At 35.8% G+C, this 16914-nt stretch overlaps 1 protein-coding gene across 3 annotated transcripts in view; it reads left to right on the top strand.

The window, feature by feature from the left end:
- PAFAH1B1 (platelet activating factor acetylhydrolase 1b regulatory subunit 1) overlaps nucleotides 1–13464 on the top strand; it is a 38856-nt gene extending 25392 nt beyond the window's left edge. For all 3 annotated transcript variants that reach the window (XM_062592466.1, XM_062592467.1, XM_062592468.1), the window contains exons 4-11: nucleotides 1780–1854; nucleotides 2874–3080; nucleotides 4339–4507; nucleotides 6740–6842; nucleotides 7633–7861; nucleotides 10015–10116; nucleotides 10791–10947; nucleotides 12184–13464. In XM_062592466.1, the coding sequence (XP_062448450.1) occupies nucleotides 1780–1854; nucleotides 2874–3080; nucleotides 4339–4507; nucleotides 6740–6842; nucleotides 7633–7861; nucleotides 10015–10116; nucleotides 10791–10947; nucleotides 12184–12257 (1116 nt within the window). In that variant the 3' untranslated portion in view covers nucleotides 12258–13464. The remainder of the gene's footprint in view (nucleotides 1–1779; nucleotides 1855–2873; nucleotides 3081–4338; nucleotides 4508–6739; nucleotides 6843–7632; nucleotides 7862–10014; nucleotides 10117–10790; nucleotides 10948–12183) is intronic.
- The last annotated feature ends 3450 nt before the right edge of the window (nucleotides 13465–16914 follow it).

Here is a 16914-nt window from a genome sequence, read left to right as displayed (position 1 = left end):
TCTGTACACTGGCTTTTGATTAAATCCTTGGCTCTTCTTTATTATAAATCTTGGATTGTTCTTTTTCCAAAAAGCTAGATTGAGATATGTTTTCATTTCTCTAATCTGCTTCTAATATCTAATAAATAAGTAGAACTGACAAATTGTAATAGCATACTTATAATTGAAAATCCTAATACCATCCCCTTATCAGCTTTATCCATCAACCTAATTAAGTCTTCTCAAAGGTTACAAAGGTGATCTAAATAGGCTAGATGGTCCTGAGGGAGATAAGAAAATGCTGTTAAGTTCCACAGGACTTTCTCAGAAGAAAATGTGGATTGTATAGGGCTATTCTAAGATGACAAAAAAATAAAAAAACTGAAAACAGAAACGATTTTAGAAAATCAGAAAGATTGAAATGTAGTTTTACAAAGAACAACTTCATTTTTTTCTATTGATTATTCCCACAGGTAAGATTTTTCACATGCCCCTGAAGTAATAGATTAACATCTGAGCTCTGACCAAAGTAGCCAGTCCTCAGAGCTCTTAGGGAGTAAGCCACTCCATTGCTATTCTGCCCATGCCATTGTTGTTCACCATCTAATTTAGAATGTTATTCTAGTATGAGATTTTCACTTCATGCACAGAAGAAAAATGTGCAGTTTTTAATATCCTCTTCTGTGCTTCTCATGATGTGCCTTGGTTTTCTGTATTGCTTTTCTTTGTTCTTACATTAATAGGTGTGAGGGAAAAAAATAGTCCGCTGGCTTTTACAGTAAGATCAGTTGTTCACTGTTGCTCTTCCCCTATACCCTAGAGCCCAAAGGGGAAAAGTATTTTCAGAAAGAAAATGATCCATTATTTAGGTTTCAGTACCATTGCTATACATCAGTGTTGATTTCTCCAGTACCTGAGGTATTGTTCAGTGGAGCATATGTAGTAATTCTCACTGACTCAGGTAAAGATGCAGAGTGAGTGGACTTCAAGTGTTCCTTTGAGGATTTAGCACAAAATAATGCAATGTTATGGTAGTAATTTGAGGTTAACTGTAATTAAGCTTTCAAAGTTCATAATTAGTTTGGAGTAAATGGTTTTCAGCCAAGATGGAGTGTACATAATCCTACTCTGTCAGCTTGTGATCTGTTCTTCAAAGAGTGCAGATTTTCATGAGAAATCAAGTGCATGATTGTGTTAAGAACTCTGATAGTAGCACAGTCTTAACAGTAGGCAGGAGTCCAGTAGTTCCTAACAGTCGAGTTGGATATAAAAGAGCAGAATATCTTCAAGAAATAATTACTACTGCTGTGTGTTAGTCCTTGCAGTCAATGCATTCCACCTACTGTAGTCTTTATTTATTTATTTATTTATTTTTTTTTAATAAGGGTTAGTTGGAGGTAGGGGAAAATCCTATGACAAAATAAGACAAAACATCCTCAGATATGCAGAGCACTTAAAAAGCTTTCAAGTTTTGAAGATGGAAAACAGTATCAACAACAGTTTAGCCAAAGTTTTGGGATTTTATTTGCAGAATCTTACATCATTAATCTATGTTGCAGTAATATTTTTAATTAAAAATTATCTCTTTAAGTGTTTTCTTCTTTCCCTGTGTGTAGATTGTCGTTATTAAAATTTGACTGGTGGTTATTTTGCTTTTATTGGTAAAACTCTGTCTCACTTGAATTCCTCTTTCAGTAGTTAAGAGACTTTATTAAGATGAGCTGTTCGTATTGCTTTTGGGAAAACTTTCCTACAGGTATAGAACTAATATTTATTCATTTAAATACTTCTGTCCTCCAGAATGAAGAGTTAGATAAGAAATATGCTGGACTTCTCGAGAAAAAATGGACGTCAGTTATAAGATTACAAAAGAAGGTAAGTGGAGAGCTGATGGATTTATTCATATCAAAGGTTATGCCTACAAGGTAACATTCGTCACTGAATAGAATGTTACGTGTTTGTTTTGGGTTTTTTTTTTTTTTTGGCTGTTTTTGTTTCTTGTTGGACAAATGCAGGGTTTAGTAAATGATGTCCGAAGATGAATTTCGCTAACTTCAGCAGGGAAAATGGCAAAATCCTCCTTGTAGAAAATAGTCTATCTGCCTAAGTGCTAGCAAAGGCGCAGCTTCCTCTCAGCATTTTATAAAAAATTTCTTGACCTTTATGGACTGTGTGTGCAATTTATGGAACTGGAAAGCAAAGAGATGCCCTAGGGTGGTTTGTGAATGGGAAGGTTGAATGGCTGTCTCCAAAAGGCTTAACTGGTTTAGAAAGAAGGTAAAAACCTTTTCTGCTAGTATCTTTGACCATTACTTTAAAGGGAAGAAACCATTAACTGTAATGCCTTAGAGCAAATGACTCTGCTGTAAATGGACAATATAAAACTGACAAAAATATCAGTAGGTTTAGAGTGTATTAAAAATACTAAGAAGAATCACAGCATGCTAACGTATTTAGGATTTTGTTATGCCTTTAGTCTTCCTACTGTTGGTTAACGTGCATGCCATCTCAGAGATATACAAATGGATTGCAGTAATAGGATTTCTTTTATTAGCAAGACCTCTCCATAGTTGGTCAAAACTGCTAATAAACTTTTGAGTTGGTTACTCAAACATCTCTGTGCAGTAGTTGAGTGAATGTGATCTGACAAAACTTTTTTTTTTTCCTGCCAAAATGTTTGGAAAGTTGGAAAGGAATAAATTCTTTGAATAATTTAGCTTTAACTTTTAGAAATACTAGTGTTACTGGATGTCAGTAATTGATTTAAGGCAGAGCAAAGACTGCACAGATCTGATTTTTTGGGAGCCTGTTGGTGTTTAGACTGTTAATGACTGAGGTTGAACCTTATTGTAAGACTGAAAAATAAACAATCTCTTTAAAACCCATAAATTTAGGTTATGGAATTAGAATCGAAGTTGAATGAAGCTAAGGAAGAATTTACATCAGGTGGACCTCTTGGTCAGAAACGAGACCCTAAAGAATGGATTCCCCGTCCTCCAGAGAAGTATGCCTTGAGTGGACATAGGAGTCCTGTCACTCGAGTAATTTTCCATCCAGTTTTCAGTGTTATGGTCTCTGCTTCAGAGGATGCCACAATAAAGGTATGTACTTGCTACAGAAAATTATACATTCTTTGACTTTAGTTTAACATGTAACAACCGTATTCAAAACTGGTCATGCATAGTATTGATTGAAGGTTGTTTCAGGTTCAAGTATGATTCCTTGTGCAATTGATATAAATTTTGGTTTTGTATTGGTCCAGTTAATAGCTTCAAGATTATTTTATTATCCTTTAGCTTCAGAAAAAGACTTAAAATGATGTGGAATAAGGAAAAGACAAGCGTGTGTGTGTGCTAGATGTTTGAGGAACCTAATTAGCTTTGTTTATTCCTTGCTTCCTCTTACGGAAACACTGGATGAATTTTCTTGTTCTTGAATTTGAACTGCATAGCACCATTTCTGTCTCGGTTGCATTCCTAGTAGTATAAGCTTTGTTTTGCCAGTGAAATCTGAGGGGATCAGTTTTTTTCATCATTTAAAAGAAATGTCTAACTTTGTGCTTGAGAGACACCCACAATAAAATCTATAAAAGCATGCTTTGTTTCAGAAGCTTTTGTCTGTAGTTAGATGATAGAAGACTGACTTAATTAGGAGGTGAGAATGGGGACTTCACACTTTCTTGTCGTAGTTATTATCTACGAATGTTTATTTAATCTCTGACAAATTCTGTAATCTAGCAAATGTCTGCATGTCAAATATTAGCTCTTGGAAGTGATTTGGATTATCATTCTTAAACTAGTTTGCTCTGAATATTGGTTTCCAGTAGGTAGAATATTTGCTGTTTGGTTCTAAGGCAGTAAACCAATTCTGGAGTCACAGTAAAGCTTGAAGGAAAACAAAGGAGGGGGATTACTAAAGAAAATATTTTCCTGCTAACTGAAACCTGGCTGCATTGTTGGAGTTAGAACTGGTATAGAAAGGGATGTGTAGAAACAATCTGTGCAAAGTGGTTTTCATTCTGTCCAGTGTTTTCTGAATTGATACCCTTTTATTTTTAAAGGCTTGGAGTTTTAAGATTCTTAAAGTACAATAGAAACTATCTTCCGGCTATATTTTTTTAATAACATTTTAAGTTAACTCAAACAATAGTTTAAGATACATGAATTCAATTAATGTGTAAGTAACAATCACATAAAATGCAAAGCATATTTTTATGTTGTAAGGCTTCTTTCTAGGGGAGTCTTTCTTTGTCTTTTGCTCAATTAATTATTGAATAAGGTGCTAGACTGGCCTGCAGAGTGCAAATGTAAGGCTGAACAAGTAATAGGTTGCTGTTAACAGATTTTGTTTGCTTGTCAGGTGTGGGATTATGAGACAGGAGACTTTGAACGAACCCTTAAGGGGCATACAGACTCTGTGCAAGATATTTCCTTTGACCACACTGGCAAACTATTGGCCTCCTGTTCTGCTGATATGACCATTAAGCTATGGGATTTCCAAGGCTTTGAGTGCATCAGAACTATGCATGGTAAGGTATAAAGGGGATTGATTTAGCAGTCTGTAAAGTGAAGAGGGTGTGTGTGTGTGGTTTTGGAGTTGTTTGTTGTTTTTTTAATCCAGGAAAACTACTGATGTGGAAAGGGGTTATAAACCAGAGTGTTGCCCAAAAGAGAGGGGAATATCTTCATGCTTTTACTACTCTGTAAATAGAGTATATACTCAGTATCCATGGAGTGAAATAGCATCGCAGATCTTCTATGCATGATGCTGTGGAAAATATCCCGTAATGATCTGGAAGTGAAATGGAGTTAGATATGTTTAGCACTGAAAATCAAATTCTCAAGCCCTCAAATCCGTTAGTTACCTTCTACACCATTCTGCTTTCCTAATGTACTTGTTAAGAAGGCAGTGATTTGTGTGCAGTCTTTTGCTTCATGTTTACCTGACATCAAGAGAACAAGTCCTTTGCATTAGACTGAAAAGCCACGGGGAAAAATGGGTGAGAAAGTAAAACAAGCACCTGTGAAATTCAGATATTGATAACTCTGTTTTGTAGTTTTGGTGTAAAAGCATTTTTTATGCTGCTGCTCATCTTACTTCTTGCTTTTGATATCCTCTTTTATTGTACAAATAGTAGAAATAGAGAATGTCATGGTTAAGATTTAGTGTAGAAAAATACATGTACATATACAACAAAAAAAACAAAGTGGTTGACTTTTGTGTGTGCACTTCTTTAAACATCAGCAAATATTGTTCTAGAGAAAGAGTAAACATTGCAGTGGAACCCAGTGCTCAGTTGGCTGAAAGCAAGAAAATAAAGCAGTGTTTGAGTTCCCTTTTTTATAGTTTTTAAGCATCGTTGTTTATATGAACACACGTGCAGAGTGCACATCTTGATGTTGTGATACAAATGTGGATTGAATAGTTCCACATTTCGCTAGTGTTTTTTCCCATTTAACTTGGAAGAGATGTCTTTTCAGTGAACAGTTAAAGTACAGTACTTACACTGAAATTAATATTCTCCAACACTTAAGATACATAAGCAGTGATGTAGTTGCTTTTGTAGGAGTTCACCAAGTGCTCAGAGTTCTCAAAAGGTAGAAATGAAAACTGAAATTACACATCATTGGTACATGACTTGCAAGGTGTAATGCAGCTGCCAATAAAAATCAATAAGAAATGTATTGGTGATGTTACTAAATGTAACTTTTTGGGGGGCAGTACTTCAGATTTGTAGATGAACAGAGGAGGCTGTTCAGTACCTTTAAGCTGAGATATGTACCCTAAACTACTGATCTCAAGCTTAATTTCTAAATCCAACACCTGGATGTATGAATTTTTATATATAAATTCTTATACTCAAGCTTGTATGTAGACTTCTCAAAAAAAACAAAAGAAAAAAACAAAACAACCCATCCACCAATTTGTTCTGTATAAAGTAAATTTTTGAAAGAGTTGATACTAATATTTGCCACTTGAGGAATTAAAAGTTTTAATTATTTGTGATTTTTGGAAACAAATTCTCTTTACAGAATGTGCTTAACTCTCTTATATCGTAAGTCCCATTGTATGTGTGGGATGAATAAAGTCAAGAGCTGAAACCACATATGAGGTCATAGGAGTCTGTGGTGAGGAAATAATCAAAAGGCTTTTTTTCCATCTCTGCATTGATCATCTTAGACCTCTCAGCAGTTGTAGAAGCTGCTATCATGTATATACAGTTAATTCTTATTTGGTTCTAGGAATCTGTGCAGTACAGTATTTTGTCAATACTTTAATATCAGATGTGTGGAAATGATAATTCTTTTAATTCTAAGCTTCTGCAGTGAGGTTTGGCATGCTATCTCACTGAAGATCTGTTTTCCTTTGAAACATCTGTATAATGCATCAGAATGTTGTAACTGATGTAATTTTGATAATTTTAAGAACAGTCATGGTAGTAACTCTGTCTTCTAAACTGTGCCAGCTTTTGTAGCCTTAAATGTCACTTCCATAATGGCAAGTAGCTGATTTTACAACAGCTTTAGAAGAAATTTTTGAAGCAATCCCAAATGATGCTCAATGACTGGACTGTGTGATTTTAAAAAATGTAAATGATTCTTTCAGAGAACCTCAGGTTTACATGTAAAGGTTATCCTATGGAACATACACCAGAGGCCACTACTGTAGACAGTTGCTCAGGAAAAAAAATTTTAGGTCCTGTGTGTTGTGTAAAACAATATTGATGTATCACTTATTAAAAATCTGATTTTGTTTTTAGGTCATGATCATAATGTTTCTTCAGTAGCCATCATGCCCAATGGAGATCATATAGTTTCTGCTTCAAGGGATAAAAGCATCAAAATGTGGGAAGTCCAAACAGGGTAAGCACAGTTATGATTAAACATCACCATCTAAAGAAAGCAAACATAAATCACTTTTCAATAGGAAGTAGAACCACGTACAATAAAAATGTCTTGCTGACATTCAAGAATCGAGATAAAATACCATGCCTGTCACAATCAACAACTGAAGGATTCTTCTTTAAGTCATTTAAGCTTAGGCTTTTGGTAGCCACTAATTAAAAGTAACTGACTTCATCTTTATGGAAGCTATAAAGTTATAGCACCATGACTCAGGACTGGATATGAATATAAATGCAGTGATTAACCGGAAGTTTACAGGGAGCATGAGAGGAGGGAGGGTGATACCTGTTACCTTTCTAGGTACAGATCAAGGTGTTGCCTCTGATTTTTGCCCTATTCTATGTTTCATTCATTGGTATCTTTGATCAATTTGTTTGGAGTTGTCTGTGAAGACTATCTGAATCGCCTGTAAATCTCAACTTGTTCTTAAATACCTATTTAATGCAAGCTGTCAGCTTCTTCCCCTCCACTCCACCAGGCCTAGTGTTTTCTACTTTTATCAAGCGTTTACTTGTTCTTAACTGTTGTTTTTTTCCTCATCTGATAAGCTTTTCCTAACCGTGAATTGATGGTTTTATGGTCTTGTACATCATCAGCCAGGATCGATGCATGCATTCTAAAATGTCGTATCTTAACTTCTGAGTAGTAGTCCAGTGTCCTTACATTTCAAAGGTTGTGTGTGTATATACATATAGTACTTTTATTGCAATGTTAATTGAGTCATACTATATTTCTCCTTTTTAAATAGTTATTGTGTGAAGACTTTTACGGGACACAGAGAATGGGTGCGCATGGTGCGGCCTAACCAAGATGGCACCTTAATTGCCAGCTGTTCTAATGACCAGACGGTGCGTGTTTGGGTGGTAGCGACAAAGGAGTGCAAAGCTGAGCTCCGAGAACATGAACATGTCGTAGAGTGCATTTCTTGGGCTCCTGAGAGCTCATACTCCACCATATCGGAAGCTACGGGATCAGAGGTAGTATTTCCAATGTTAATAAATATGCATATGCCAGTCAACTTTTCTGTGCTGTATACGTAATTTACTGGATAGTACTGAAATTACTAAGCTCCGTTTTCAAAGTACTTGGCAGGTATAACAGGTGTATGAGTCCTTCCCTGAGTACGTTGGCGTACTGTTAAATCCCACATCTTGGCTTCATGGGAGGGTGTCAAGGGATCGGGGCAAACTTTTTTCAGTTGTTCCATGCGACAGGACAAGAGACAATAGGCAAAAACTGAACCACAGGAAGTTCTGCCTGAATGTGAGAGGGAATTTCTTCACTGTGAGAGTGATAGAACACTGGAACAAGTTGCCCGGAGATGTTCTGGAGTCTCCTTCTCTGGAGATATTCAAAGCCCTGCCTAACATGCTCTAGGTGACCCTACTTGAGCAGGGGGTTGGACTAGATGATCTCCAGAGGTCCCTTCTAACCTTACTGATTCTATGATTCTGTGGTTCATAAGATCCATGTTTTTCTGGTTTTAACAGTGGGAGCCTGCCTTTGCACTAGTGGAAGTGAAGTTTAGAAAGATGCTCTGTTTCTGAGAAGGGTGAGGATGGGGCCGCTTTCCCATATTTTGTTAAAGAATGATGGGAGGTAGCTTATTTGATGGAACTTGAAGATTATGATGAGGGTAGGCAGCAGATGAAGGGTGGGGGTGGTAGTGAGCCAGCAATGCAGAAATAAAGCTGCCTTGGGTGTTATACAGAATGTTACTGCACTTGAGTTAAGCTTTGACTTCAGTGTCCTAGTGTACAAAGTTAATGATAGGAGAAGTCATTCTTAAAAAATCCCCCACATAATCACGTGTACATATTCTCTGGTTCTATTATCAAATCTTTAAGGAAGGCTTACTAAAGGTCAGCAAAAACTTCCTTTTATGGATGACAAAAGCAATAGAAAAAAAATTAAATCCATTTTAAAAATGAGCATTTCTCCCTCCTGCCTTCCCCTTCCCCCCCACCAAAAAAAAAAAAAAAAAAAAAAAACAAAAACAAAACAAAAACAAAAAAAAAACCACTATCTCAAAACAAAACTTCTTTCCTGGTCAGTGTTGAGGAGTTTGAAGTTTAGCGGCCAAACTTAGCCTTAGAGTTGATTTCATATAGGCAGTGGTTGTTTTTACCCAATTGTCTGTGCTAATAATACTTTGTCATATTGTATATTATACTGAAAGTATTTTCAGACCTGCTTGACCTTTAAGAAAGTTTTACATAAGTCTGTTATAGGTAAATGTGAACTAAAGGGGAAAAGTAGGTAAATGTGAACTAAAGGGGAAAAGTAGGTAAATGTGAACTAAAGGGGAAAAGTAGGTAAATGTGAACTAAAGGGGAAAAGTAGGTAAATGTGAACTAAAGGGGAAAAGTAGGTAAATGTGAACTAAAGGGGAAAAGCAGGTACACTGAAGACATACTGTGACTTGCCAAGTGATGGATTTAACAGATTATTTAGGGATGCGAGCAAAACTTGACTGAAAAGATCCTTACAACCTTTTAATATATATATATAAAAAAAAATAAATAAATTCCAAATATTCACTTCCTCTTACAGTGGTAATTATCTGAAGCGGTGTCTCCCCTGCCCTCTGCTGGTCTGATCAACTACATACATCACGTTACAGTATTTAGCTTTGAACAAAAGCAAGTTAATGTTAAAATTTAACTGAAACATTTCAAGTTCTGAGAACTACATCTTTCATTCACACTTTGCATGAATACAAACTGAAATAAGTTCAGAGTAGAGACTTTTCAAAAATTCTTACTTTTTGTGAAGAATGCGCACACAAAGGTATGTCTGAACTTAATGTTTTTTGTCCTGAGTTGTCTGAATCTAACTGAAGTGTATCTGCCACCAGGTAAAAGAGGGTATCTTGCAGCAGACAAGTTTGATTTCAAGTAAGGTTTGGCTTGGTATACCAGCAGGAAATAGAACCACTCTTTCAACAAGTTGTTTAATTCATTTTTTTTTTTTTTTGACGTTCTCCTAGTGTTAATAACAGTCTTTGAATCTCAACTAGGCATTGTGTTTTTATTAGCTAAAAGATGTCATATGATCTAATTCTCCTACTAATAAATGCTTATTTTTTAACCTGGTAAATACTATAACTTGAAACATTTTTTTTCTGTAGACTAAGAAGAGTGGCAAGCCTGGGCCTTTTCTGTTGTCTGGATCCAGAGACAAGACCATTAAGATGTGGGACATTAGCACTGGCATGTGCCTTATGACACTTGTAAGTCTGTTGGGGGCTTTTCTGGTGGTGATACCTGCATATGTAACACCAGTTTAATGGAATGAACTCTTACATGTCCCTCACATTTTGAGGGATTGCCAGACTCACTGAATTAAGACAAATGCTGTAAATATGCAGTTATAATGACTTCTATAGTTCAACTTTTCTTGTTGGTAAGAAATACTAAGTAATCTCAATGTGCATATTGTAGATGCTGGAATACTGTGGTGTAGGATTTGGGATGAGTAACTTGGTTTGTTTGGAACCTGAATGCTCTGAATTTTCAGATTTCTGTCTTAAAATGTTCCCTGTTATTGTAGTGTGCTGGTGTTCCCAGTGCTGGTGTTCTTACAGGTTATGGGCTGCTGTGTTCCCTCCTGCATTCAGGCTGGAGAATAGCTTTTGGTGTTGGGATGGGGAGCAGAACCCAATGCAGATCACATGAGGGCTGCTGTTTGCTTGCCTTTGAGGACAGGAACTTGCATTGTTGGTAGCACTGATAGAATGTAATAATAGAAACTGAAGATAAACTTTGAAATTTAATAGCTTTTAGAAAACTAAGCATTATTATTGCAGAAACAAGGAATGTTGTTACTCAGCTTGCCATAGTATATATTTTAGAGGATTAAGCCTTAAAACATGCTTCTGTTCACCAATTTCTCTTTGCATGTAAGGTGGGCCATGATAACTGGGTACGTGGCGTTCTGTTCCATTCTGGGGGAAAATTTATTTTGAGCTGCGCTGATGACAAGACTCTACGTGTCTGGGACTTCAAGAACAAACGATGCATGAAAACCCTCAATGCGCATGAACACTTTGTTACCTCTTTGGGTATGTATTGTTCTGCAATACCTACAGAACTAGAGATGCGTATTTTTTCTACGTCATCTTCAATAACTCAAGTTGAGTACCAGGCTAGATATCACATTTGGGTTTCTGTGTGATGTGTATTTTAGACAAATAAGGACAGGTACAAATCTGAAGTGCTGTGGATTTTCCATTTCTGTTGCCAGTGTTGCATAGAGGATAAATAAATGAACTGCAAGTGTTCTGTAACCTTTCACCACTGTGTGTGTGGGCACATGGAGGAATGCTGTACTATAAATGCTTGTCAGCCCACAAAAAAAGAGAACAAAGGCAGGGGGCAAAACAGTCAAAAACCATTACTCCAAATTCGTGGATATTTTTCTTCAGTATTACTAAATATTGATAGATGTTAGTTTCCCTCTGCCCTGGCAAAACAAAACCCCCAAAAAGCAAAAACACACAAAAGTCCCCACTCAACAAAACTATCTTTACTCTGGAATCCAGTGTATTATTTCTTTTTTTCTCCACTGGTATTTTTCACTTTCCTCAGTGAAGCTGTCCAAGTTAGGTTAGCAATGGACCTGACATGGGCTACTAAGGTTTTCTAATCAAATTCTTCTTGAATACAAGGTTTCTGAATTAACTTTACTCTTAAGTTGTTGAAGCCAGTTGAATAGTAAGGGACAAAGAAAAGTTCCAAGTTAAAGAACATTAAACTACTAAACTCTTGGAGTGAACCTTTTCTAAACGATGAGGCTTTATAGTTCCTCTTGGTTAGTATTGTCCCAGTACTGTCCCAGGACCTTGTCCAAAATTGTTTGCATATGTAGAATATTTTGGAGTCATGTAAGGAAAAAAAAAAAAAAAAAAAAAAAGAAAAAAGTACACTTTAAGTTTCTGAAATATAATCTCATGGCTAATACTATCTACTCCAAGAAGAAAAGTTTTAATTCTGATTCTTGAATACCTTCATGTTAGGTCAAATAAACAAAGTTCAAGGGCTTTATCAATTTGATATGTTTGAGACTCCTCCTTCATAACTTTGGAAAAGAAATCCAGATAAGATCCTCCTTAACTGAACTAAAAATATATTTTCCTGTTATAGAAAACTTTACCATTAGAAAATTGGCCTTTAAAACTACTGACACGCAGAGCTTTGAGTCAGTATCTTCTTTTTGAAATCAGTAGTGACTTTCTGTGAGAGTGGAAAATAGTAAATTGTTGCATTCATCCTTAACATAAGTTTTTCTTCCCTCACAGATTTCCACAAGACGGCACCATATGTGGTTACTGGAAGCGTAGATCAAACAGTAAAAGTGTGGGAGTGCCGTTGATTGAATTCACATTTGACCCCTTTTTCCTCTGGATGCACTCAGATACCATGGTTACCCATTGAGCTCTGTTTAAATAAATATTGTCCTTTCATGTAAATTATTCTGGATGTAGATTGAGCTTATTAAATGTTACACACAAAGTATTCATGCATGGTGAATCCAAATTGTATACTGTAAATTTACATACGTTGTCTAGAAGTACCATAGGTTTAAGAATATGGGCTGGCATTGGTCACATCAGACCTAAGAAGGCAGAAGTTGGATAATTGAAATAGGGCACTTAACTGAATAGTTGACAGTGTCGTTCTATGTCGGATAATTATACCTGTTTTTCTTTCTGCTGTCTGTTGGTGCCTGAATTGGTGACCTCATTTGGGAAAAGTTTTGTAGGGCTCTTTCAGAAATGTGTATCTATGTAACATCACTTAAGTGTGCTTAATAAATCTTCTCTAAGGATACTAGATAATAAGGCTGCAATTCAGAATCTTCTGAACCTTATATGTAATTAATGGAAATTAATTAAACTTTGGAATATTTGTCATGAAACATTTGCCAAATCAACAGAATACACTTGTTTTGGCCTCTTATCACACAAGGGTTGGTATATTTATATAACTAACTGTAAACCTGAAATAAGGCAACAAATCTTAGTAGCAGCTGATGTGATAAATGTATTTATTTTTTATTTGGTCATGCAGTGGTTAAGCTGTGCTGTTAAACTAAGTTTAATTTTTTTTTATGCTAGACAAACTTCCAGGAGGAGTTGTCATTCCCACTAGAATTTAGTGATCTAATTTCCAATAGAGCTTAATCTCCCAAATGACTGCCATGGTACAACTTGCTTGTTTGCTTTCAATGTTTGTTAGAAATGTGCAATTCTCATTACACAACAGTATCAAAGTACACTTCCCGTATATTCACATGCAGGAGGTTGGGGTATACAAAGTTTTCTTGGTTTCTTTAGTGCCTCCTTGGAAACCCTTTTGAAAATGAGGTTATATATACCTTGAAGACATAATGTGGCTTGAATAAAAATTTACTTTGGTTTGCATATTGAGAAATATCTTGGGTATAGTATTTAAATGCTTTAAAGAAAGCACTAAAAACCTTGTATTCAAATTGGTACAAGCTTTTAAAAAACACCTGAACAGTCCATGTGTGGGAATGCTGCTATCAAGTAAACATTAAAAGAAAACAAAAAGCCTGATTTGGTAATTAGTATTTACATTATTTGGTATATACAGTTTTTAATTTGCATATCCCTAAAGTTGCATATTTTGATCTGAAGTGAATGAAGATACTATAAATGAATATTTTAATCAGCATTTTTGTGACAAATTCCATTGTAGATAATTAAGAGTTCCAGTACTTACTGAACTAACCAGGTCTTTTAAAAAAATCCACTTTAAAATTTGCAGTGTAATGAAGTACCACTCTGACATTTTTAACAGGTGAATTTGTGCTTTATTTTACTCATTTTGTTTAATACATGGCTTTTAAAATTGTCCCTCTTAAAAATAAGAAATTGTGACCGGCGTAGGGTCGTTTGGAAGGCGTACACACTAAGAAATGGTGGGGGGGAGGGTGGTTCGTTTCCTGCAGACCCACCTGGAAGGATCTGCCCCCTGTGTGGAGGGAATGGGCTTCGGTCTGGGCTCCCTGCGCTGCCTCGCCTCCGGGAAGGGCTGGAGAAATGGAGTTCTAGTGTGTGTGTGTGTGTGTGTGTGTGTGTATGGGGGGTTGGAGCCAGTTTAACATTCAGACTAGTCTCTTAAATCCAGTGGCTTGTATAATTTTAAGTGTGTGATTCCACAGTTAAGCATGCACAGATAAAGTATCTTTTTCTTTGTTAGCTGTTTGGGCTGGAACAATTTGCTGCTCTTTGTCCTATTTGAGAATTCCAGATAACAGTGCATCTTAAAATTCTCAGTGCATCTGCAATTGTAAAGTAATACATCACTTTAATTCCTGATGGGACCTAGAAAATTTAAGTATAAAGTAAACCACACTTGTATACGTAATTCATAAACATGAATAAGAAATTAAAGGTACCTATTATGTGGAAATTGTCCACTGCATTTTTTTCCCTTTAGCGTACAACTGTTTACAAGGACAAACAACTAACTAAAGTCACATAAGCAGCATTTTAATTGCTTTGTAGGAAACACCCTGCCAAGTACTTCTATGTTGCAGTTTGCAACCTTTTCCTTTAACAAGCAGTGAATAATCTCAGGGATGGTCCTGAATGGATCAAAAATTAAAGCCCTGTTTAAGACAGCAACACAAAAAGTGAAAACCACAACACAGGAGTTGGATTTATGAGTGTTTCTTGCAGTGTTGCTCCTTGATATTACACTGGTGAACTTTTTCACTATTTGCAATGTTTTATGTAAGCTGTCTAATCCTGTGCCTTTCCTGTGATAAATACAATAATGAGGTTACTGGTTTGGCTTACAAAATAAATTATTGGAGGGTTTAAGAGGTTCACTGCTGCTTTGTCACTTTCGTTACTAAAACTGGCATTGCTTTTTTTTTTTTTTTTTTTTTTTTTAAGAAAAAAACACTATAGAAACTATGTTAATAGAAAATACAGATTTTTTTTGGCATAAAAACAGACAGACATTCCAGTGCCACACAAATGTAATGTGCCCAGGAAGTCTTAGATGCATTCTAAAAAGTGCAACATTTATTGTGGTTTAGACATAATCTGGAAGTTGATCTTTTATAGCATCTTGCACTTTAGGAGATTAAAAAACCGTCCTGCTTTTGTGTATGGTGTGACCAATGATGTGCCCGGGGCACTAATTAAAAAGGAAAAAACAAAAAAACAAAAAAAAAAACTAGTTGCTAGCAAGTTGTCCAAGGGCTGTGGAGCACTGTAGTATTTTGAAAGCTTTGGCTATAGACTCACCAAGCCCAGTCTACTTATACTGTCAGTACCCTGCTTCTCCTGTTTGCCTCCTCCTGTTTTATGTGAACTGCCTGGTAATATCACTCTTAAATAGCTTTTGACTCGCATGAAAGCTATTTAAAAGAAAAAGATTATACTTTGTTTTTGTAGACAGTGGTGGCTTGATAATCCTTTTAATGATTTGAATATAACAATGCTGAGTTGAGTGGAGGAAAAATGCACTTAGAATGAGTTATTTGCTGTCCGGCTGTGCATAAAGTCCAGTGTATTTTAAAAGTCAATACCAAGAATCTTTTAGCAAAAAAAATACATATATAAAGGTAGGGGAAAAAAAAAAAACATTAGGTGTGGGGAAGGTTGAGTTGGATTTACAAGTCACAACTGGATTTAACTGGCCTTTTTATCTTTCCACTGTGTCATGTAAGTAGCTGCTTTCCTGTCCTACCTATTCCTCAGGCTTCCCCAAGTTCATTCTGAAGATAAGTTAGCAAAATCTTCAAGTTTTAGAAGTTGATCCTGATATTGACATGAAGGCAAACATCAAATTTTTTCCAGAAGAACGATGTTAGAGGTTGCAATTGGAGAAAACAGTTCCCAGACTGTAGGATTTAATTGAAGATATGACACAATTAAAAAAAAAGAAAAGGAATGTATATAATACTGCTCTGTGTTTTACAGTAAGATTTGTTGCTCTCAGACTGTGTAAAACAAAATTTATTCATGTTTTCTGCATATTAAAAAAATCTTATTGTACCAATTGGTAAACTATTAAATGCATATAAAACTAGATGTGTTTTTGTTTCCTTGGATGCAAGAATTAAAACTATTTTGAAAAAAAGCTGCTGGTGTTTCACCCTTCAGATTTTGCTCCACACCTGGTTTTCAGCCAATTTTAATTCAAAATATGCTTGACTAAGAAATACGAAGCATTTTTTAAGGCAGCTGGTTACAGAGAATACTCTTAAGGTTGTGTTTATGAATATGGTATAATGAAACTTTTGATTATTTTATTGCAGACTTAATAAGCCAAAGTTTCGTATGTGGTCTAGAAGACTGTCATTTCTAATGTTGTACTGAATGTTGTTTTCTTGCTTCTTTCTTACTAAACAAGAGGCACTGTTGTTCACACCAACTTTTGTTGTATCTTTTCCTGAAGTCTATGTGGGACTTTAGTTTGAAATACTCATGTGTGACTGTGTTACTGTAATGGATCGTACTGAAGACAGTATGTATAAGGGAAACTATTTTTAAGATTGGTTTATGTAAACATTTTTATTGATATCTTTAAGATTTTCAATAGTAGTACATTTGGAGCATAATTTATATATGTAATGTGTTAGGCAGAAATGAGTGTCTTGTACTGAAGAACTCTTGTTTTGTTATGGAATGGCAGTAGACCTAATGAGAACCACCTTTCACTATTTGTCTATGCAGTTCAGTTGAAGTTGTTAACATGGAAGGGCAGGTGAATCCTTTCAAAGTTACTTGACATCCAAATAAATTCTCTGTTAAGTAAATCTTGTATTTTGGAGGTGCAGGCGTGGAATACTGAGACACTGGAGCACTACTTCAACTTCTGTTTTCACACTGATATCTTTCATTCAGTGTGGAGTTTATTCATCTTTCCTGTGATGTGGCCTTAATTGCATTGAATGCTTCTTGTAAGAGGGTCAGTAAACTAAAGCAGAAATACGCATTTCATTGATAGAGGAGCAAGGATGTGATCTCGACCATGGTATTTGACCT

Source organism: Rhea pennata, chromosome 20 (genome assembly GCF_028389875.1).
Source record: "Rhea pennata isolate bPtePen1 chromosome 20, bPtePen1.pri, whole genome shotgun sequence".
Lineage (NCBI taxonomy): Eukaryota > Metazoa > Chordata > Aves > Rheiformes > Rheidae > Rhea > Rhea pennata.
This window is presented reverse-complemented; position numbering and strand designations above follow the sequence as displayed.